This window comes from Protomyctophum parallelum (genome assembly GCF_964188405.1).
Source record: "Protomyctophum parallelum genome assembly, chromosome: 18".
In the NCBI taxonomy this organism is placed as follows: domain Eukaryota; kingdom Metazoa; phylum Chordata; class Actinopteri; order Myctophiformes; family Myctophidae; genus Protomyctophum; species Protomyctophum parallelum.
In genome coordinates this window covers 32,225,186-32,247,785 of record NC_139716.1, presented here as the reverse complement: position 1 = coordinate 32,247,785, position 22,600 = coordinate 32,225,186, and the positions used below count along the sequence as shown (strand labels likewise).

At 42.3% G+C, this 22,600-nt stretch overlaps 2 protein-coding genes across 2 annotated transcripts; one reads left to right on the top strand and one right to left on the bottom strand.

Annotated features, from left to right (window-relative positions):
* Positions 1-12,317: 12,317 nt before the first annotated feature.
* LOC310876088 (prostaglandin D2 receptor 2-like) lies at positions 12,318-15,351 on the top strand (the record flags this gene model as incomplete). Its single annotated transcript, XM_083789534.1, has 2 exons — positions 12,318-12,593; positions 14,136-15,351. Exon 2 carries the CDS (start codon positions 14,215-14,217, stop codon positions 15,349-15,351), a length of 1,137 nt encoding a protein of 378 aa, XP_083645660.1. The 5' UTR covers positions 12,318-12,593; positions 14,136-14,214.
* A 2,107-nt stretch (positions 15,352-17,458) lies between these two features.
* On the bottom strand, positions 17,459-21,065 carry LOC310875534 (putative G-protein coupled receptor 132). Its single transcript, XM_083788806.1, has 3 exons — positions 20,830-21,065; positions 19,589-20,466; positions 17,459-18,998 (listed from the first exon to the last, which is right to left on the bottom strand). The coding sequence occupies exons 2-3, from the start codon at positions 20,167-20,169 to the stop codon at positions 18,539-18,541; spliced, it is 1,041 nt and encodes a 346-aa protein (XP_083644932.1). The 5' UTR covers positions 20,170-20,466; positions 20,830-21,065; the 3' UTR covers positions 17,459-18,538.
* Between the last annotated feature and the right edge of the window lie 1,535 nt (positions 21,066-22,600).

Genomic DNA, 22,600 nt, shown 5'->3' with positions numbered 1-22,600 from the left:
TTGCCAGTCGGCCTTCCTGCTCTGAAATGTAGATACTGGAATAGGAAACAACAGCAATAACATTATAATTAGCAATAGCACTATTAGTGTGGTTGCCAGAGGCAATAGGACTTTAGTCCCTGTGACGTCAATACATCATCATCATCATACTGTACACTTATGCAAGACTCAAAGGCGTCAAAGCTTGAAATTGTCAGTGCAACCACACTTGCAATTCCCCAGAATTGTGCCGATGGTAATTAGATAGAGTAGAAGTACTATAGTGGCAGCAGTAAAGTAATAGTAGTAATGAATGCTGTTTAACTGTGCATTTGTCACAATGATTGCTGAGTGTGACCAATGTCTTCCATTTGAATTATCGTTCAAAATAACCATAATTAATTATATAATTTACAGTAAAACTGTAGAATCTGTCTATGCGTTGTTTACCTGCTATTGAATACCATATTGTGCCATGAGAAACGGTTAGAATCAAATCATTCAGATTGTAATAAATACATTACTAGTTGACGCTTGAAAATAAAACAAAAGATTACTGCTGCTGAAGACTGAATGAATGCTGACAAACAATAATTACAATATATGCTACAATAATTGTCTTACCTGCTGCAATGTTAAAATCCCAATGCAGGTCTGGGAAGGAAGTGTAATATAGAGTGCACCGTGAAGTTTCTTCAACAAGGACTGGGATTTCTTTGGGGCTCTAACCATCATTTTTATAGAAAAAGTCAGCAATGTATGTTAATGCAGGGGGAGGGGAGTGACATTTATAACAAGTGTGAGACTCACTTCTCAGCTGTCGAGTATAGGCCAGCTGTCGATTTGATCTACATCGCCACTCACTTGAGTTGGCACATGAGGGACAATCATAGAGAAACTTCTATGTTTCTTCTATATTTGGTCCTTTCCCTTTTCCCCTCTACACCAGTTCTCTTCACCGAAAATAGCTGATATACTGTACAAGATCATAACACGTCCATCAAATGTTCATCCCAGAATAGGAATGCTATAGGTTCATGTGATTAATTCACATAATTTATTTCCGACCTTGTGACACAAGCAGGCAACATTATATTGACTACAATGAAGAAATGATTAGATCCCCCTACTACAAACTCATTCTTATCAATGACCGACACATGCACACTTTGCTTTAATCAATTTCGTACAAGAATCAAGACACTATGGTGGTAATCCAATTGACCTTTGTGTTAGTGGCATATTTTACAAATGTTTTATTGATTGAATATAGTAGTGACAATTTAAATGTAGAGCAGTATGTTACAAAGAGTGAAATGGATATCACAAAAGAATGTGTGTGAAGTGAGGGGCGCTCTTATCATCGTACATGACGTACATTCTCCATTCATTGTCAATGGGAATGTCATGTTTGTGTAAGACTAAAATCTGCACTAATAGCTGAATTAAAAAAAAGTCAGGGGCAATTCTTTCTATTGTGGTCCATGAAAACAGTTCAACCAATTCATGTTGATAGCATTTCCAATTTGGCCAATTGCGTTTCCAATTAATAACAGCCTAACTAGGGTTGGGATTCGGAACCGGGTCCATTTCAGACTGAGTGAGTGAGTGATTTTGAGATGTTTCCTCTTCTTTGCAGGAAATGGCATCGCATTTATTGCACTTTGCAATGACGATGAGTGAGTGAGTGGGGCGGATACCACTGTTCTGTGCATTCAGCGAGCGGTCACCGCCGCGGAGCGAGTGAGGTTAACAGAGAGGGAAATGACTCTGAGGCTGAGCATGCAAAGTGCAATAAATGCAATGCCATAGTTTCCTGCAAAGGTTGTTGCAACTTGCACCAGTTGCACGTCCACAGGAAACATCTCAAAATCAATAGACACATCGTGTTTGAGAGCCTGCAGAAGGCCAAAAGCCGTGCCCCCACTCCCCGCAGTTCCACCACAGCCGGCGGGGGACGAGGATGATGCAAGGCTGGTTCACTTTCCCCAGGCTAGTAACTTTAGATAATATAAACTACTAACTTCTACAGAGCTTTTTATTAGGCTTATTGTACAACTGTTGTTAATGGTGTTAATTTAGAACGCCAATGACTCGACGTCTTTCTGTCTGAATCACGTTAACTATAGAGCCATGAATTAAATAAAAATCTATTTGTCTGCACTTATTTTTACAACTTATAAGCAACTCAACTGCTTTTGATTTGGCTCTAAATTAATCGCGCAACTGTTGAGAGCCCAGCCTTTAGGTGCATATTTACCTCCATACATTGATTACTTTATAAACAGTTTGCAGAAAAAAGCACAGGAACGTAGCCTACAGTTCAATAAAAACATTATATTAAATTAATCTGAACATTAAAGACACCACAACAATTATCATTATTGCAATGTGTACTGTATATTTAATATACAGTACAAATTGCAACAATGATATTGTCGTGGTGGCTAGCTGGTGGTGGTGAAGTTTAAATAATAGTGCCAACTCATAATTGTAAAGTGCAAATACAATAATTTAATTTGTGTTTAACTTTATGGTTGGTTAGGTTAGTTATAATATAAGCATAATATATGTCAGAAAAAAAGGGGAAAGAATTATTAAGGGAACTGTTAAGGGAACCGTTAAGAGGGATCCGGTAAGGATCCGGAACCGAAATCCTAACAAATCGCAACCCTAAGCCTAACATAGCAGATTAAACCTTTACTATAGCCTCTCAAAGCATTGTGCATCAAGCGCTTTGGGTTTCTTGAAAGGCGCTATAAAAATGCAAGTTATTATTATTATTATTTATTGTGGTCACTGAGGTCAGCGCTACCTGGCGTATTGGGTACAGGGACAATGGTGGACTTCCTGAAATAGCGTTGCTTTTTTATGCCACAAAAAATATATTATATTTGCATTTCTGTGACATCATTCTTATATGACGTGGCACTGTGGGTATAACAGCTCCGTAGGTTGATGTGGACTTCATTCCACTTGTGGATTTACGAAGTGCCCTCAAGGAAGGATGAGCACCTTTAGTGGCATGAGCAGCTGTGGGGAGCTACTTAAACCGAGAAATAAACAAACTCCACCATGCCCCTTGATTGGAATTGGAAAACACCATTGCAGCCGTCACAGGCCTGCGATTCGACCGAAGAACTATAGATGTCCTATGCTTGAATATCACGATTATAGGAAACGAGAAGATGATATGTGCTGCTGCCGCCATTATGAGAGGGGTCCTTGGGCTGTGCCCAATCCGATTGAATGCAGCAGCCACTGGACCGGCGACCTGACCGCTAGTAATTGTGCCAAGATATTTACGCAGCCTCTCGGGAACATGACTCGGGTAAACCTTGGGATCAAACCAGCAACCAGAATATGTCACAAGTTTGATAAATATCTTCAGGCTTCGGATATTAGACAGGAGAGAGCTCATGACGAGGAACACAGACGTAAAGCAGTTATACCGGCTCTGATTAAAGTAGACGCTCCCACTGTTGTGCGTCCAGGGACCAGACCTTCAAAGTCAGACATGTGTTTTCCCAATCTATATGGTCATCCCGTGCGGGGTCCAAAGGCCAGCATAAGGTTTCCTCGGCTTAACCACGATCTGTCTACGGATATTATAGAGCTCAGACGAACCACACAACCTAACAAACCTATCTTCAACGACAAACGTCACATTTGTCAGCTGACAAACATCAAGACCTATGGTGTTACCTGCAGGGCTCCAGGCCCCCACTTTTCAGACAAGCAGGAAAAACCTTTTCCGCATTTAAGAGTCAGGGTGCCGAGTCAGGCTGAGTCAGTCACTGACTCTCGCATGACTTGGTCAAGCGAGGCCAGTGCATCTCATTGTGGTTCACGTAGTAGGCCAAGCCAGGTTGAGGAAGTGCTACTAGGTGAAGCCAGCTAAATCCATTCAGATGAAGGAGCAATTCACGGCCTCGTGCACGGTCCTCCAAAAGACCACGAGGTCAACCACAGATTTCTTCAACAGCCTACAAGTTCAATCACATTTACTGATCCTGAAATGGAGAAGATGCACTTACGAGGAAGTAAAGAATATAATATATAAAACAAAACAAAAATGTGGGTTAGCGTGAATGTGGAACTAGTCCATAAATATACATGTACTATTTTACTGCTCTGAACTGAAAAATCAAAATGTCATCATTGCACATAACATGATAATATAATACCATACTTAATACCATACGACTTAATTGAAAAAGCCTTTACCGGCCATTTTGTATAATATCAACAACTGCAATAATATATTCATATAACCTCTAATTTGATTATATTGTTTACTATAAATTATTAAACTCAATGCTTTAAAAAAAGAAAACAAAGGACGATAAAGGTCCACACGCTCACTCTGGGAAAAACAGCCAATCCAAACAAACAAAAGGTAATACAATATTAAATCCCTTGGGATAGAGCAACAATCCACATCATTCAGTCAATAATCCAACAGAAAATATAATCCACTGAGAAGTGAAAAGAAACAATCTCACAGACTCGTCATTGTTTGACGATTCAAATCAATAATTATAAAAATATTACAATGTCAAAATGTTTAAATAATAAACAGTAGGCTATTACATTGATGGCAATGTAGAATGTAGAAATCAGGCATACACATACACACGAACACGGGAGTGTGTACTGAACCGATAAGGAGCCAGGAGTGGATGAATGAAGGAATGGATGAATGAAGTCTCCGAGAAGGAACCAGGATGAATGTCTCAGAGAAGGAACCAGGATGATGATGCCTGTTCTGGAGCAGGCTAGTCGCACAGAATAAATTGGCACAGTAACTTGTATGCCACTGCTTTCATGAAATCGAATCAAAGCTATAAATTCAGCCAGGATAACTGTAAAACCCTGGCTTAATCCACTATCCGTCAATGCTATCACACAAATCCCCACCTAAATAGCGACGCAAATCAACAATAGCAACGCTGTGCACTCTGTATGGACACTAATAACCTTGCGTGCATTGTGTGTCTTCTCTCACCCCCAACGCAAGTCAAAACGGACTCTGTTGAGGCCTTTACCGGAAGTAGAGTTCCAGAGACCTCGCTCTCGCCACCAAGAAGAACAAGGAGCTGATTGTCGATTATATAGTTAGCAGGGAAGAGAGCATGCCATACATTGACAACGTGGACGTACACATCTCCAAGGACATCACATGGTCCACACACCAGGCATGTGGTGCTCTGCTGCTAATTGATGACGTTTGTACAATGTACTGAGTTACTTTTACTTTATTATGCTCTATAGGAAGCTAGTGTTTATAAGAGCATCTGTTTGTCCGGAGTTATTCTATTCTTTGTCAAATGTCTTATGCGCACTGCCAGTAGAGTACACCAAAGAGCCAATCTTACAGACTGCTTGACCAATCAGCAACTTGTCATGCATGCTGCCAAGTAGGCCAAGGAAGACACTATTTTCTAGTCCAACAATTAGGATTGGCCTTGATGTCGCTGTTTCATGCATTCTGTGCACTGTGCCTGTCACATTTGGCATTTTCATCTGGTCGCCGAATGTCACCTACTTTGTCCAGGACATTTGCAATTTTGCACACAGGCTGCACACAGGCCGTTTCTCTATCCACTCTACATATGCATATGCAACTTGAAAAACAAATTGATCCCAGCTAGCCACCAACAAGATGACACAGGTCTGGCTACTAAAGGCTGTCAAAAAATGTGCAGTGCACTCATATCGTGTCAAGATGGCATGAGATAATACATAAAACCCATTTTACATCAAATCAAATCAAATTTATAAAGCACATTTAAAACAAATCTCGTTGAAGTGCTGTAGGCCTACAGAACAACATCAACGATACAACTCAAAGGCAAAAACAAACAAAATAAAATGCAAATAAACCATTATTAAAAACAACAAAAAATCTGCCATATCAGTGGGATTCAAATGCTATAGTGAATAGTCTTGAGCCTGGACTTGAGTCTTGAGATAAATGGAACTAAACTCGGGCTCAGGGGTGACCATGTCTCTTCGACAGCAGAGACAGCTGACCCGGAGGTAATAGGAGCTGTAGTTAAAAGGTCAGCAACGTAGGGGAGGACCTACTACCGTACTGGCAGCCAGTGGAGAGAGGTCAGGACAGGGGTTAAATGGTCTCTCTTGCTGGTACCAGTGAGGAGCCATGACCGCTGGCATTTTGAACCAGTTGCAGGCGGGGTAATTAAGGATGACTTGCTCATTCCAGTGCGTAGGGAACACTGCTATATCTCTGGTCCAAGCTCTAATGTCGATGCATTTAGAGCTATGTTACTGTTGACTTCCGGGGCTCGCATAAATGCAGATCAGCCTCTCTTCTGTAGCGTAAATATAAAGAACGTTTTTTTATATTTACGCTACAGACGAGAGACTGGTCTGCATTTATGCGAGCCCCGGAAGTCAACGGTAACAAATGCAACGCCATTAGAGCTATGGACCAGAGCTAGGGAATTGCAGTAATTAAACAGGATGATATGAGGGCGTGGATCTCAAGCTCTTGGGCACAGATAAATCCTGGCTTGATTTTTGCAATGGGCACTTGTGGTAGCTTGGTTCTGTTTAGTTGTTGATATATATTTTGATTTTTTTTTACATTGTTGAAATAATATATTGAGGAAATATAAATTTGAATTATATCACATCTTTCATGGACAACAGTATGTCAGGGAGGAAAAGCGCAAGTTTCTTAAAAAAAACAAAAAAAAACAAGGTTCAGTTCACAGTATGCTCATATCATGGCAGGAAATAACCCACTTTACATATAAACACTTGACATCTTTAAACAGACTGGGAAGTTATTTATTAATTTCCAGAATCAGAAACAGCTAAATACTATCTTGCTAACGCTTGTTTATCAACTAAGACAATTAAACAATTGTCAATATGCCACTGAAGCCTGAATGTGATCTTTTCAGATGAATTCACACTCTTTTCAGATTAATTCGCACTGGTTGTTAAGACAGCTAACGTTGTCTGAACAACCAGCTCAGCCTCTAGGAAGCTACAACATAGGCTACTAGGCCTGCTAATAAATATAATAAATAAAAATATATAAATAATGAAAAATTGTGTGCTGCCCAACCTAACAGCCTCAAACCTGACGTGTGCCCTGACCCGTGGCTGTGCAGTGCCCATCAATATGACATCTTAGCACTGACGTCACAGACTGGCCTCTCAGTATGATACTAGCTGCTCCGGAAAATGGATACGCACACAGAGAATACTGGGTTACGGCATGGCTTTGTAAGAGCTAATTTAGCCTAAAATCCAACAAAACCCTACAAATCAAATCATGTAAAGCTCAGAAAAACAGACTCAAGAGTCAGAACATATCCCACCATCCCGCCATCTCTCCATATATGGGCAACACCTGTTAGAGATTCACATGGGAGCCACGACATTATTAGATCCAGCCTCATCCTGTCTTGTAATATTTCACTTTAATACACACTTCCCTGTCCAACCCATGACCGATCCTATTTCACCATACAGCTACTGATCCAGTACATCTGAATGGTACCATCTGTTTGTTCAATATGGAAACATGATCATCACCCAAGCAGCAGGGTCCATTGGGCCACACGGACCGTGGCTCAGTCAGTTTAGCTGGCCCAGTCTAACTTCGAAGAGTGGGGGATAAAAAAAACAAGAAAAACAACAAAATATAGCCTACTTTGGCAAAAAAACAAGAAAAACAACAAAAGATAGCCTACTTTGGCATGCATGCACTCTTGCATATTTGAAATTTCTGTTTAGTATAGCAAACCACAGCATGCAAACTTCCTTTGTTTTAAATGGCACACACTTCCACTTCCACTTCGGGGATGCACCCTCACAACCGCGATGCTAATTTACCCAGTCAATCATTTGATCCACGCTACACGCCTGCAGACTACTCTTCACTCTCCCAATTCAATAGAATATCGCCACATCAAATTGTGCATTGTCCATTAATCATTTTGACCCTATAAATATATATATATATTCAAAATATTGTGAGAATAGCAGATCTGCAACCTACCAACATGTTGAGAGCTTGTAGATTGGCTACTTTTGCTATTTATAGAACAAATATAGGTTTTAAGTGCTTAATTGGTTTGGATCTCAATGTAATGTGGAAACGGTTTAATACTATCAAAGACACAGTATAGGCCAATAAAGGTGATCGTTGTACTAGTGAAATGCATATTATATCATTATATAATAGTATGTCGGAACTAAAGCCTGTATACCCGGTGCCAGAGGGAGCCTGGCACCCTCAGTTGCAAATTCTGCCCCCCTCAGTTTAAGTTTTATGTACAATTGTACAACTGCCCCCTCAGTCATTTCATCCTGGAGCCGAGCCTGATTGGATGCCATTGACAATGGCCAGTTTTGAGTGTTTGTGCAAACACAAACATTGAATGCCATTGACAATGAATGGCCAGTTTTGAGTGTTTGTTATCAAATCAAATCAAATCAACGTTTTAAAAAAGTGGGTCTTTACAAGAGATTTAAAAACACCCAGGGACTGGGCAGAGCGAATGGGAAGAGGCAGGGCATTCCAGTGTGGGACTGGCCACGGAGAAGGCTCTGTCACCTCTAGTGACACATCTGGGCACAATCAAAAGCAGTTGGTCAGCTGACCTCAAGGGTCTGGCTGGAACGTATATGGCTCAATGAGTTCGCAGAGGTAAGGGTGGGCAAGCCCATTTTGGGCTTTAAAAACAAACAATAATAATTCTAAAGCGAACTGGGAGCCAGTGTAAACACAAACATTGTGTAAACAAACATTTGAAGACAAAAGTGAGGCCGAAATGAGATGATGTATGATGTTAAGAGTGCCCCTCACTTCACACAGGTGTGATTTTAAGCAAAAAAAATGCAGTAATTAGCGCTGTGTGACGTCATTGCACAATATGACGTGGCACTATGGGTATTAATACTGTGTGTAAACTCAGACGGAGTTCATTCGACATCTCAGCGGACCCTTTGAACCAGAAATAGAACATATCTGATAGCGCCTTTGGAAAAAGGCGCTCGATGAATGCACGATTTCACCATTTGAAACAAGATGAGCAGCCGTCACAGGCCTGCGAGTCAGAACACCAAACCATGTCATCGGTTTGAGCGCCAACACCACGCGGCAGCAGAGGAGGGGATGTCGTACTGCTGTCGCGCTGATGAGAAGAAACGCTGGGCTCCGTCCAATCCGATTGAACGCAGCAGCCACTGGACTGGTGACTTGACTGCCAATGAATGTAGCAAGAATTTTAGAAAGCCTCTGGGGAATCCTACTCGAGAAAGCCTTGGTGGGATTCAACCAGAGGCCGAAATGTGTCCCAGGTTCGATAGATATCTTAAGTCGGAAGATGTTAGACAGAAGAGAGCCCATGTAGAGAAACAGAAACGTCAAGTAATTAAACCAATGGTGTTTGAAGTAAAGAATCCTAGCGGCCTTCTGTGTCCAGGAACACAACCATCCATGTCCAACGTGGATAATTGTTATCCCAATCAATATGGTCTTCGCGTTAGGGGTCCAGTCGCAGCGAAACGCTATCCTCGTCATAATCACAAGCTCAGTGCAGACATCATAGAGCTCAAACGAACCTCACATCCCAACCAACCGATCTTCGAGAACCATCATACTTGTCATAAGTCCAACGTTGAGACCTATGATGTTTCCTGCAGGGGTCCGGGGATATCTGGAATAACTGTCAATTGTTACCAGACAAACTATGTAACCTACCCCGCCTACCCTTGCAGGGCTAGAGCTTTAGGGATCCCTCACCTGAGAGCGTGGCAACCCCCACAGTACCGGAAGGCGGAGTTCCGCAATCCGCAACCGATGAATCAGTGCCAAGAAGACCAAGGAGCTGATCGCCGACAACAGGATCAAGGGGAGAAGAGACCACGCACACATCGCCGGCGTCGCAATGGAGAAGGCCAGTGACTTCGCGTTCACTTTACTCCAGCATATAGACATCTCTAAGGACTCCACAGAACCCGCACAGCACGCTACGGTGACCAGGTCAATCTGTAGAAGAGCTTTTGCAGGACAATGTGGAACACGGGACACATTTGGAGTTTCCGGCTCATGTTAAAGAGCTTCAGGACAACTGGAATTTTACCCATTGATATTTGACTCCCATTGGGAGTCAAATGTCACGGTTGGCATGACAGGCTGGCCACATGATGTCTGTCATCGACATGGTAGCCATCGTTAGGCCCTATCTTGTTTTTGTATAAATGAATGGATTAACTGATTAACTGATGAATTTATGTTTATATTTTGATGTTGTTTTGTTTTGATATTTCACATTTTCATTTATCTCTTCTTATCATCTACACTGACAGTATGTAACTTCAAATGGATATTTGTAAACCTGTGATGTGATAAATAAACTTTAAGCTGAAGAAAAGGGCTCTTGCGGAGGCAGGGCCTTGATTTTTGTTTTATTTCGTTTTTCAAGTCTTTGTTTTTAGACAGAAGCAATGGGGATTTGGGGAGCCAGAGTCCTATTTTTATTTAATCGTTTTTTTTTCCGTAAGTCCTTTTTTTTAGTTGGCTGGGGGCATTGTTTAGGTTCCAGCAGCACATACATTTGTGTGGCATTTTAGTTTTTGAGGGGCGCTAGCCCCTCCAACGCCTGGCTTTGTGTGTGCCCCCGGTGATGTCATGTGGCAGCCAAGTCTATGGACTTTTTATGTTTGCTTTTGCAGGACTTAATCAAGCTATTATACTCTTGTTAATTGCATGGGCTTCTTTCAAACTCAATTTGGGGGTGCATTATTAGCTAGTTTGAGTGTCTATCTGTGAGACAAAGGCCTCAGCTTATCCAGGCTTGCTTTAAATTGCCACACACAAATCATGACCATATATCAATTAATGCAGATGCACCTTTTAAAGACAGAAAATGGCATTTTGACTACTTTATTTCAGCATTGTGACATTTCCTAGTGGAACGGGGCTTGGTGCAGCATGACAGGAATGCAATAACCTAATTAGAAATGAGAATACTTCAATCTATGCTTTAATAATTAAAGTTTAATTCAACATTACCTCTCTTGTGACACCAGTACGATGATCCTATACAATGGTGGCCGTAAGAGTGACTACAAACCGTAAATGCAGAAAGAGAAAGGAAAGGAACACACACACACACACACACACACACACACACACACACACACACACACACACACACACACACACAGTACCAAAAAAAGCATGTCTGTTTGCAGGGGCATTATGTGTGTGTACGACGGTTTCTTTGATTAAACGAGTCATCTGTCATATCCTACTACAATTGGGCTATAATTAGGCTACACCTAGTGTAGAAAGAAAAGCCAGAGTGGGGAAAAAATGTTTGGTATTTTCAGCCTGTGGTACAAACCTGGGGCAGATCTCAGTAGACCATATAGGCCTACAGAATGTTTCAACAAAGTGTGACAAGTTACACGTTTCGTCACTTCTCTGATTTGCTTGTTGTTGTGGTTTCTCTTCAACATCGTAGCCTAATGCCCACTAATGATTTATCATACAATTACAAACTGGTATAGCAGGTAGTTTCAGTGTAAACTGGATAAATCAAAGAACAGCGTATTGGATGCTATTGCTATTGTAGGAGGCCAATGACACAGCAGTTATGTTTTTACTTTACATAGCCTACAGGAAACAAACAAAAAGCTATATATAACCTGCATGCAAACGGAGTCTTTGCATGTCTTTGCATCAACATTTTGTTGCAGGCCTATATTTTGTGTCAGCTTAGCCAATGAGGCCTACTCCTTACAGGTGGTCATAGAGAAATGAATTCTGAATAATAAATATGTAAAGAAAAAGCTCAATAATAAATAAACCTGTTCAGGGTGATGAGGCCATGTGGGATGTCAGTAAAGGTTGTATTTCTCTATAATGACCACCTTCATTATATCTCTTCAACACCAGAAGACTGCACTAGCCTTAACGGTATGGATTTATTTTTGTATAGACTCTGACAGTGACAGATATAGCATACAAGAATCAATACAAAAAGAAAAAACTATCCATCCATCCAGCAATGAGACCGCAGCAAGATACAAGTCACCTTGGGTGTGAACTAGAGTGAACCAAAAAGGAACAGCTGACATTTAAGCTCCCTCTGGTTTCACAGCAGGTTTTCAAACTACTACTGCAGGAGAGATGCGGATATCGTAGGCTACTCTTATTTGACAACATACTTACTCGCTCTGCTCTGCTTGTCAGACCTGCCAAAAAGCAGGTGAGCCGTGAAGGAAGGAAGGAGGCGGAGGCATTGGAACGAGGATGTTGGCCAACGTGGTGCATTTACGCGATTCATTCCAGTTTCCACTCGATGATTCTCCGTGATCATCTGTTTTCTCTTACTGGTATATAACACATTAGCCGAGAAATCGTAGGTCTGACAAGAATATCCGTTTTTGTTTTGATCGTCGCTATTATTTGTAATATGCATTATGCAGGTGTGCTGTTGCGCGCCTTTACGCGTGCGCCCTTCTGCTGATGTTGTGTATAGTCATAACCAGCGCAACGAGTTGACAGAACTGATCAATGGTGGGTGGAAGTGATTGAATTCTGTTAACTAACAACCCAGGTAGGCCTAAAGTTTTATGATTTTCTTTGGTGCAATAACTAAATCTACAGTGCATTGGATATTGGTGCCTTATAATAGCTGAGTGAAACGTATCATATTATATTATTGTATATTGTATTGTTAGCATTGTAATTATTGTAGCCATGCTTTTGGTGTTGTAGCTCAATTTCAGCCCTATCCTTTATATAATATAAATTACACACCTCTTTCCACATTTAAAACTTACACACTACAATATTTAAGTTAGCTATATGGTCTGTATAGCCTATATCATAGCCTATACTTACTGTAGTGTATGCAGGCTACAGTATTATATAGGGCGTATTGTGCCTAATTGGTACATTGGTACATTGTTTTCGTTCTGATATGCTATGGGCAGAGGATGTGAGAGAAGTGTGATGATCAGATAGTGGTGATGCTGCATGCGGTCTCAGTCTCACAGACAACATCACTGTTGCACAAGTGGCAGAAGGTTATCTTTTGAACATGGGTTTCTCAGGTATAGTTTTAGTGACTGCTGAAGAAGGGAAATTGATAAATGCATTTTGAAACACTGCACATTTTTCAGAAAGTCAAATTACATTTTACAGTCACTGTTGTGTTGTTGTTATAACAAACATGCAACACTATGACATTTACTGTATTAGCCTACTAATGTACTGTGTGGCCTTCATTGCACAATCAATAGAGAAAGGCTACTGGAGGGAGTGACACCGTAATTAGTAATTACCACAGCACAAAATCTGTCTTTCATTTGTTACTGGAAAATATTAGCCCTTTAAGCTATACTCTTGGCATGGCTGAAAGGGGCTACAGCAGAATCACTGTGGCCATTAATTGTTGAGCAGTTTAACTCGTATTATTTTGTCTCACCTTATAGGAGTCGAAGCTGTATTTTGTATGTTGAAAACATGGTCATATTAAACCACAGGTGCTTTAAATGGTGCTGGACTATAGCGATTGAAAAGTCACCAAAATCAAAGAATAATTAGTGATGGAGACAATTAAATGTAGGTAGTAGACCTTCATGATTAATGCGGTCATATCCACTGTAAGTGATGGAAGTTTTATGACAAAAGCATTTTCTTGCACGCATGATTGGGGGCATTTTACTCACAATAACATTAGACAAGACAGCACCTTGTTTTTATTATTTTGCTGCATTCACACGGGCAGATGCAAAGACAGTCTACCATTCATTGGAAGCCAGCGAAGCAAAAGCTGCAAAGCTACAAAAACCTTGAGCTGGTTTCAACTTCAGATACAACGATACAAAGCTATAAAAATACGCTGTGTAGCTTTGCATCTTTGTATCTTTGTAATATGTTTGCATCTGCCCATGTGACGCAGCATTTGTTTCAACGACTTCAACCCTAGCTTCCCTATTGTGGGCAAAGATTGGTGAAACCTCTGAGGAAATAACAGAGCTCACAATGAGTTGCATACAATGGCTAGACCTATTACCCCATAGGACAAAGCATATAGTGGTTAACTTTAAAACTGAACTCTGCAGTGTGTCATTTCTCATACTTTCTGCTGCAGATTTGATCACTGTGAGATACAAGTATACAGTATACAGACCACCGGGTTCAAGGGCTTCGGGGCAGTTCCTCCCATCAAGATGAGCACACATAGCAGCCCAGTCTACTGCCCCCTCATCCAGCGGATGGCAAATGTCAGCGGGGGTGCGTCCAATTCCACGGCCACGGCCAGTGCCCTGGGCTTGTTCACAGTGTGCCTCCATGGCATCATCTCCTCCTTGGGAATCCTGGAGAACCTCCTCATCCTGGGGGTGGTGGGTTTCCGCATACGCCGCACGGTCATCAGCGTTTGGATCCTCAACCTGGCCGCCTCGGACCTGCTGGCCACTGCTGCCCTGCCGTTCTTCACCCTCTACATGGCCCTTGGAAACACCTGGACACTGGGCACTACCTTCTGCAGGCTGCACTCCTCGGTCTTCTTCCTCAACATGTTTGTCAGTGCCTTCATACTGGCGGCCATCTCTTTGGACCGCTGCCTGGTGGTGCTGAAGCCCGTCTGGGCCCAGAACCGCAGGAATGTGCAGCTGGTGGGGAAAGTGTGCGGGCTGATCTGGGCCATGGCACTGCTCTGCACCGTGCCTTTCTACCTGTTCCGTGACACCATCCCACAGCGCAATGGCAAAGTCCAGTGTTACTACAACTACGCTCGCTTCCTTCCTCACGGTGAGGATCTGGCGTCTGTGTGTGAAACGCGTGAAGAAGCCCTGGCCTTTATGAAAATGTTAGTAGCCTTCCTCGGGCCTCTGCTGGTCATCATCTCTAGCTACGTCGTCGTGTCTACCAGGTTGGCGCGCCGAGGCTCACGGCGGCCTTTGCGTTTCTTCCGCCTGGTCTCGGCCGTGGTAATAAGCTTCGTGGTGTGCTGGCTTCCGTATCACCTCTTCAGCATTATGGAAGTGGTCGCCCCCGACCGGTCTTCCGCACAGGCGCTTGCGTCGCGCGCCCTGCCCACCGCGGCGAGCCTCTCCTTCCTGAACAGCGTTCTCAACCCGATCCTGTATGTGTTCAGTTGCCCAGACCTGTGCAGTAAGATCAGGCAGTCCCTGAGTGCCGTGATGGAGACCGTAATGGCAGAGGACCTGGTGGACCTGGCTCGAAGGCGAAGCACAGGCCGAAGCTCGTCAATCATCAACAACACCGAAGTCCTGCTGTTACGCAAACCTAGTCAGAGTCCAGAAGAATATAAGGGGGAGGATCCTCAAATTCAAAACTCATAAAAGTGGTGTGAAAGGGAAAGTTTTATATTCTGTTATCAATCATTGATATTATAGACCATATGGTGGCCATTTTGCACTTGAGTCATAGGCCTACTTAGGCCTACAGTGATTTTTGTACTTTTTCTGTTTTGTATGTGTCTATGGAGTTAACATTACTCTACCACCAGGTGTGGTTAGAATATTGAAATATGTCTTCCATGTGTATTTTTGGTTTCTCAAATGGCCCATTGAGGCCCAGGTCAAAAGGCACAATCTTTAATGTGCCACGGGAGGTGGAATTTCTTCCCAACCCATGAGAGCAAAATGGCCGCTGTGTGTTTGTTCAGTAATAATGGCTCCCCCCTTCTCTCATACAACACATGGAGAGAGCACTCAGAAAGATAAGTTATCAGCTTCAATTTTTGTGTTGCAGTTCACATTTTCTCAGCAATTTTGTTTTTGTTACATCACTTCCAATTTCACATCTTGTATCATGTCTAGGTTCTCTCTCATGATTGGATAAAATTGGTATCCCAATCTGAAAATTTATTTTATGTTGACTATAGAGGTGGGGAGACTTATTTTGAATCAAAACAAAACAAAAATCACTTACATTACCACTTGAGTGAAATTACATCCGCCATTGTTTATGTGTCTGTGATGACCACAGAATAGGCTGAAGAGGTCAGTATTATGTACAGAATCTGCCCAGCCAAGCTGAGCTTTAATAGCATGTTGCTTTTAGATTTGGAGCGAGGGATTTCATGAGATGAACTGATAAAATGACTATGGAAAACAATCTGCAATGGTCTCTTATCTTGGACAGGTGTTGTTTACGTCAAACGAGCCATACAATAATTTATTCAGTGCAGGAACAGCATGTGCATCAACCAAAAACCACAGAAACCTGTATGGCATGAAATGCCGTTTCTCAGCAGAAGTGGCCAACACAAAAAAACCCTTCTGCTGACACATTGCAATGATTTCCTCCTCTGTGCGTGCAGTAGAAAACATGTATTTTCATTTTGCAGGTCCTTGATGTCAAACATTGCATATATTGTCCATTACCTCCATGTCCAGGTACTTTTGTACCACATGAACCGTAGCGTCCTAAAGCCTGGGCATGTCACAATAGACAAACATCCGGCTAAAATTGCCTAACATTCAGCAAAAATAGCAGATCAGATAAGTCATGATCAGCTTGTAGATCTGCTATTTTTGTCGCAGAGATTTGGTGTTTGGTGATTTTGATGACCAAGTATCATTCTGATTCTGTGTTGGCCAGAGGTGGGTGGTAATTATTCAGAGATTAAAACATGGACCCAGTCAATAGAGGGTATGCACGTGACATCATCATCATACAAGGAAGTTATGCGGGAACGCCTATACAGTGTCAAAAAACTACCTTCTGGCCTTGACAGCCCATACATCCAAATCTGACGACGCTAAACGGCGTTAAACTCACTTTGCCACTCGATTTGCCTCTTATGCATGTGCATACCCTATAGCCAGGTCAATGAAATATATATAGGGTTTAAGTGGTTAAACACGTAAAGTGCCAATTTCACTGTTTGCCCCAGCTTCACTGGACTGAATGACATTTTTTTTCTTCTGTTGTAAAAAAAATATATATATATATATACTGTTGGCAGCTTTTTTTAAATCTAAAAACCAAACAAACCTCGCTGATGGTTGGTAGTAGAGCTGGGAAATATATCAATTTACCAGTAATATTGATATTGTGATATGAGATCCGGGCGCAGCACACGCTTGCGACCAGCAGCAATAAGTTTGGTTTGATTGATGTATGTTATATGTGTTTCAAGCCTTATGATCTGCTGTAAAACCATTTGCCCTTCGGGGACACTAATAAAAGGAACCTTGAACCTTGATTTATCGTCTGGGACTTTTATGGAGAACAATGGAGAATATTATGATTATGATACTGTATAGCTTGTAAGGTTAGGTGAATGATCCTGGCTAATAAACAGATTCTGATTGTGATTAAATATATTTTGCTGAGAATGATCTCAACTGTTCTTTCAGTGAAATAAATGCCTCTTGAATGTTTACCTGTTTGGTCTTCATCTTCATGTCCAAATTACTAATGATGTTTTTTTTTAATGTACTTGTGTATTAAACACAGGAGCCTATCTTCTTTTTAGCGTCAATCGTGAGGCAGCTTGATGTACTAATACACCCCCTGGATATAATGCTAGTATGTCACATTATGAACAAGTACACTTCCTGGACATGATGCTGGTACTGTATGTCATTATGCAGCACAAGTACACCCCCTGGACATGATGCTAGTATGTCACATATATACGTACACTCCCATGGACATGATGCTTACCCGTGATGCTGATAGTCTTTGGTATGACTCTGTGTATATGTTAGGATTGACCTCTATCTGTTTGACCTACTGTACTCACACTCACTTTCATCTGTTTAAACATACTGATAATGCGGTGACCTGACCATGCACCTTAATGTCGATCTGCATAATCATACTTGAATGTGATGCCATGGCCATGGTCACTGGACGGTCACTGCATAGTCAGAATGCTTACACAGATGAGAGTGAATCAGTACTGTACCGATCAAACAGATAATCGTGATCTGAAGTATTAAAGTTCTTGAAATGATGTTTAATTACTGGCTTTAGTTGATGTACAGACATGCATTATGTGACAATTAAACAAGTTTAAATGTTACGTCGTAAACGTCAAACTGAAAAAGAACCTCTATGTTCTAAAAACAATGGGTATAAAGTGTCTTGTAAAGTGTCTTCAGAGTTCAGACAACTTGTTGTGAAATTGAATAATAATAAATTTGAATCGAATTGAAAGCAACGTTCCAAAAAGCACATTTTGAACAAGAACATAAGTAAATATGCTACACATAAAATGGGCATCTAGGCCTACCTCTATCTTAAAGCGTAGAACTATCACAACCAGCCACGCACAGAAGACTGCAGCCACGAAACAGGTGTATTGATTGTTGTCTATTTTAAGCAAAATGCATGTTTTGTTGTGTATGCTGTACATAAACATTACCACTGGGTGGCACAATTACATCTTTCTTTGCTGTATCAAGCAGGCAGCGTCTGTTACATAAATTAACCACTTTAACTTTCAACCTGACTTCCTATTTTATATGCGAAAATGTTCAAAAACGTTCCAAAAAAGAACACGACAACGTATAATTACATCCTTATGCTCTCTGTCTCCGTCTGTGTCACAATGTTCCTCTCCGCGCCGTCACTGTTGTTGTGGCACGGGCGAGCTCTGGGGTTCAGCATGAACTGTTTGGCCTTGGGAGCACGGCCGTGCCCATGTCCCACGCAGGGCAGGGACCGACGCAGCTCCAGGCGAGCGTCGGGACAGAGGAAGATGTAGAACAGCGGGTCCAGCAGCGTGTTGAGGCTGGTCAGGCCGTAACACAGGCGATAGACAAGGAAGATGGAGCGTTCCAGTTCACACTGTGTGTCTGGGTCTGTGTGCAGCAAGGACACAAACCTGTAACCCCCCACCAAGTGGTAGGGCCCGAAGACCACGATGAAGTTGAAGGTGATGACGACCAGGATGCCCACGATTTTGTAACGCTCGTGGTCAGAGACGGAGGGCGATCGTTGGAGCGTCACCCCAATGCGTGCTGAGGTGTAGCTGTGGAGGGAGAAAGATGCTGCATGAGACCATAGGGAGGTCAGTTAACTTGCTGTCCGGAAGCATCAATCAATGCTTCATTTTTACAGCATGCTGGTTTATATAGGGTCACATTTGCATCTGTACTAATTTAGGCCCCAAATATAAACAAATAATACAATATATATTTTTAAGCACAAAAAACACATTAATAAAAGCATCCATAATTTTGATCTAATAATCTTCCTTTGGTGGTTCCAAATTGGAGTAGGTAATGTGTAAAGTGCTAGTTGGAAGTTGCAGTTGGACATAAAAGCAAGATGAGTTTGAAAAGAAGACCCACAAGCAACAAAGAAATAAATGCTATTCTATGCAAATGTGCCGGTAACTAACATCCAAGATTCAAACCACGTCTCCTGAGTAGTACAGGGACACTAATGCCAAACAATCAGCAGTGAAGCCTCTTGGCCAGCTAGGGGAGATACAGTATTAGGCCAGGCCAGGCTGGCTGAGCTACTCTGCTACATTCAGCCTCAGTCAGAATAGAGTAGAATAAAATAGAATTGACTACTAGATTAGTAGATAGACTATCTATTCTAGATTGCTCTTACCCCAATATCCCACAAGGTAGCAGGAACCCCAAGGCCACGCTGGCGATCTTAAAGTGTGCGAATCTGGGCGTGACTGGGTAGTGCTCCAGGCACCACAGCCTCTCGGAGTCAAACACGGAGGGCAGCAGACCGCCCAGGCAGAACAGGAAGGTCAGCGTCCAGACCGCCACTCCGGACGCAGCGGCCACCCGCACGGTCCTCACCCCGCGGCTGCTGAGCGGGTACACGATGGCCAGGCAGCGGTCCAGCGCTATGAGGCACAGGAACATCACGCTGGCGTAAACGTTGACGTAGAACACGTACCCCACCAGCTCGCAGGCGGCCCGGCCGTAGGGCCAGCGGTGGCCCCCCTGGAGGTAGAGGATCCACAGCGGCAGCGTGAGCAGCTGGAGGAGGTCCGACAGCAGCAGGTTGAGGATGTACACCAGCTGGCAGCCGCCCCCGCCCGAGCGGCCCAGGTGGTACAGTCCCCACAGCGACAGCAGGTTGCTGGGGAGACCCAGGGAGAAGCTCAGGCTGTAGATGTAGGTCAGACCAACCGTGTCCGTGTCCAGGGGGAGGTCGCAGCTGTCATTGGACATGTCTCTGGCGGGGGACGTGTCTCTGGGTGGTGCTGGTGCATGTGTCAGAGGTGACAACCTCACATGGGAAACCAGATGTGATTTACTTTATATAGTTCCACCTGAACGGATAGACAACAAATGTTTCCCAAGCAGACACGAAAATAAATTGATCTACCGAAAGGTGACAGTTGGGTTTATCCACTTATATGATTGGTCCATTGTCATGCCATTGCTGTGTTAATTAAGGTTGTAAATCGCTTATCGCTTGTGAAGTGTCCGTCGGGTGACTCGGGTCTTCGACGTTTCCATTCTTGCCTGCAAAGCACAGAACAGAGAATGAACCTGGTTAGACCTAGACACGAAGGCCCTTGAAAAGGACCGTTTTTGTGTCACAGTATCAGATTGTAAACAGGTGCATAAAAATGAAAACAAGGTCACCATTCTAACCACATGGACCCTAATGTCCCTATTCTGGGCAGAACATTTGGCTGAAATAGCTAATCTACAAGCTCACACCTTGTAGAGATTTGCAGAGATTTGGTGTAGAGGGGGGAAAAAAAGAAACAGACCAAGGATAGAGCCCTGGGGTACCATGGTCAAGTAAGAAATAAGAATAATAAGTTTAAGCGGTTAAAGGCTTTCACACCATGCTCAATCACATGAACTCTGCTCACTCACCTCTCATGACTATGAAAATGAGAAAAGGGACTGTTCCCGAACGCTGCTCTCTCTCCGCACACTGCCGCCTGACGACCTGCTGCCGGTGTATTTGGGAGCACAGAGTCTCGAACCAGGCCTTGTCTACTGTGTGATCGTTTCCTCCACAGGAAACCCACTTCTTCGGTTTTAAAGGCAACATCCTGAGGCAGGAGAACGCCTTTCTCCACCAGAACAAAAAAGAAAAACAACAACACACACACACACGCATACGATCACACGCACTCTTTCTCTCCCGCTCTCTCACCCTTTATGTCAGACTTTTCCCTCCCCCTCAGGAACAGGACAGGGCTATTCAGAAGGGCGTCAGGAGGATCTGGTGATGGATGTGTGAATAATACCAGTGCAGACCGTTTTGGCATTATACATTTCAACAAACTGCATATAATGCATCTAATGAGTCGTTTACATAATATACATTTTTACTCGAGCACATTTCGATTACACAGGTACAGCCTATAGGACAGTCTTAAACAGGCAAGTGGAAATGTCAGTCTGTCCGCCTGTCTCACTTTGCTTTGTCAGGCAGCAGAAACCAGAAAATGTCCAAAACGGTTACTTTTTAGGAAACGGAAATGTGTTCCATGGATATAATGTAGTTATTTTGTCATAAGCTTTTGTTAATGCGTTTCATTGGTTAAATATAGTGATAAAACCCACAGACTTTAACTTTCAACCTCTCATTATTTGCGTAATCTTTCAAGAATAGTGACAAATATTATACCGGTATCCAAAAATAGCAAAGAATAATGACAAATAGCAAGAATAGAATTCTCAACATTTTCATGTATACCCAAAGTATAAACAGGGTTAAAGTGGTTAAAATGGTGTTGATGCTATATGTTAACACATTTTAATGGGGACTCCCTGGAACCTCCTCAAGGACAACTGTTGGTCCCCAGAACTCACTTAGATAACCACTGGGTTAGAGTAGAGGAAGTTCATTAAGTAGCGTACTGAAACTGTAACTGTAACTTGATCGATTAGATTTGAGGAAATGTTGGGGGCCTCATATGGACAGAGTCTGCCAACAGAGAACTCGACACAATGCACATGCAGACATTTCTTCTTGGTTGATCCCTGGGCGGAAATTCAGGTGACATAGTGATGTCATAGTGACGGCAGTAAGATTGAAACAAAGGAACACCAAACACGACTAAGAGTTAAGAGCCAATATGAAATAAAAACAAATAGATTTGATTAGATTAGATTTGAGTCTCTCAATAAACAAGTTCACATTATGTACAGTACAACAGTATCAACAACCAGTATGAATTCACAGTCTATGGATTTTGTTTTTACGTCTGGATGAATATATGAATGGATACTGTGTATATACTGACTATCAACAGTGAATTTGAATAGAATGCATATTATGTGTACATCAACAGTGAGTATCTGGGTAATATGTACAGTTTATCAACAGTGAATATGTCAATGAATAGGCCTAAGAACAGACTATACAGTAGTATGAGTTAATATCTAGTAAGTCTCTCACTCAACAGTTATTATCCTTAACAGAAATCTGGCACGATTCTGTAGTATACGACCTATAGTTGTCCATGTGTAAAGGCACCCGATTTGAACTAGTGTCAGTAATCCCACAGAACAGAACAGACAGAGAAAGTCTTACGCTCTCATAAGTCTAAAGTTTTGTGAAATCAAGTAACCAAGAAAATCTGTCCCTGCAGATTTTCTTCAGCAATTTACCCACGGTGAACTTGGCTGTGGT

Excerpts from the sequence above, each read along its gene's own strand:
- LOC310875534 (XM_083788806.1), bottom strand. The coding sequence starts at position 20,169 with ATGTCCAATGACAGCTGCGACCTCCCCCTGGACACGGACACGGTTGGT. Across the intron at positions 18,999-19,588 it reads CTACCTTGTGGGATATTGGG|CTACACCTCAGCACGCATTG; the intron begins GTAAGAGCAATC and ends CTCCCTCCACAG.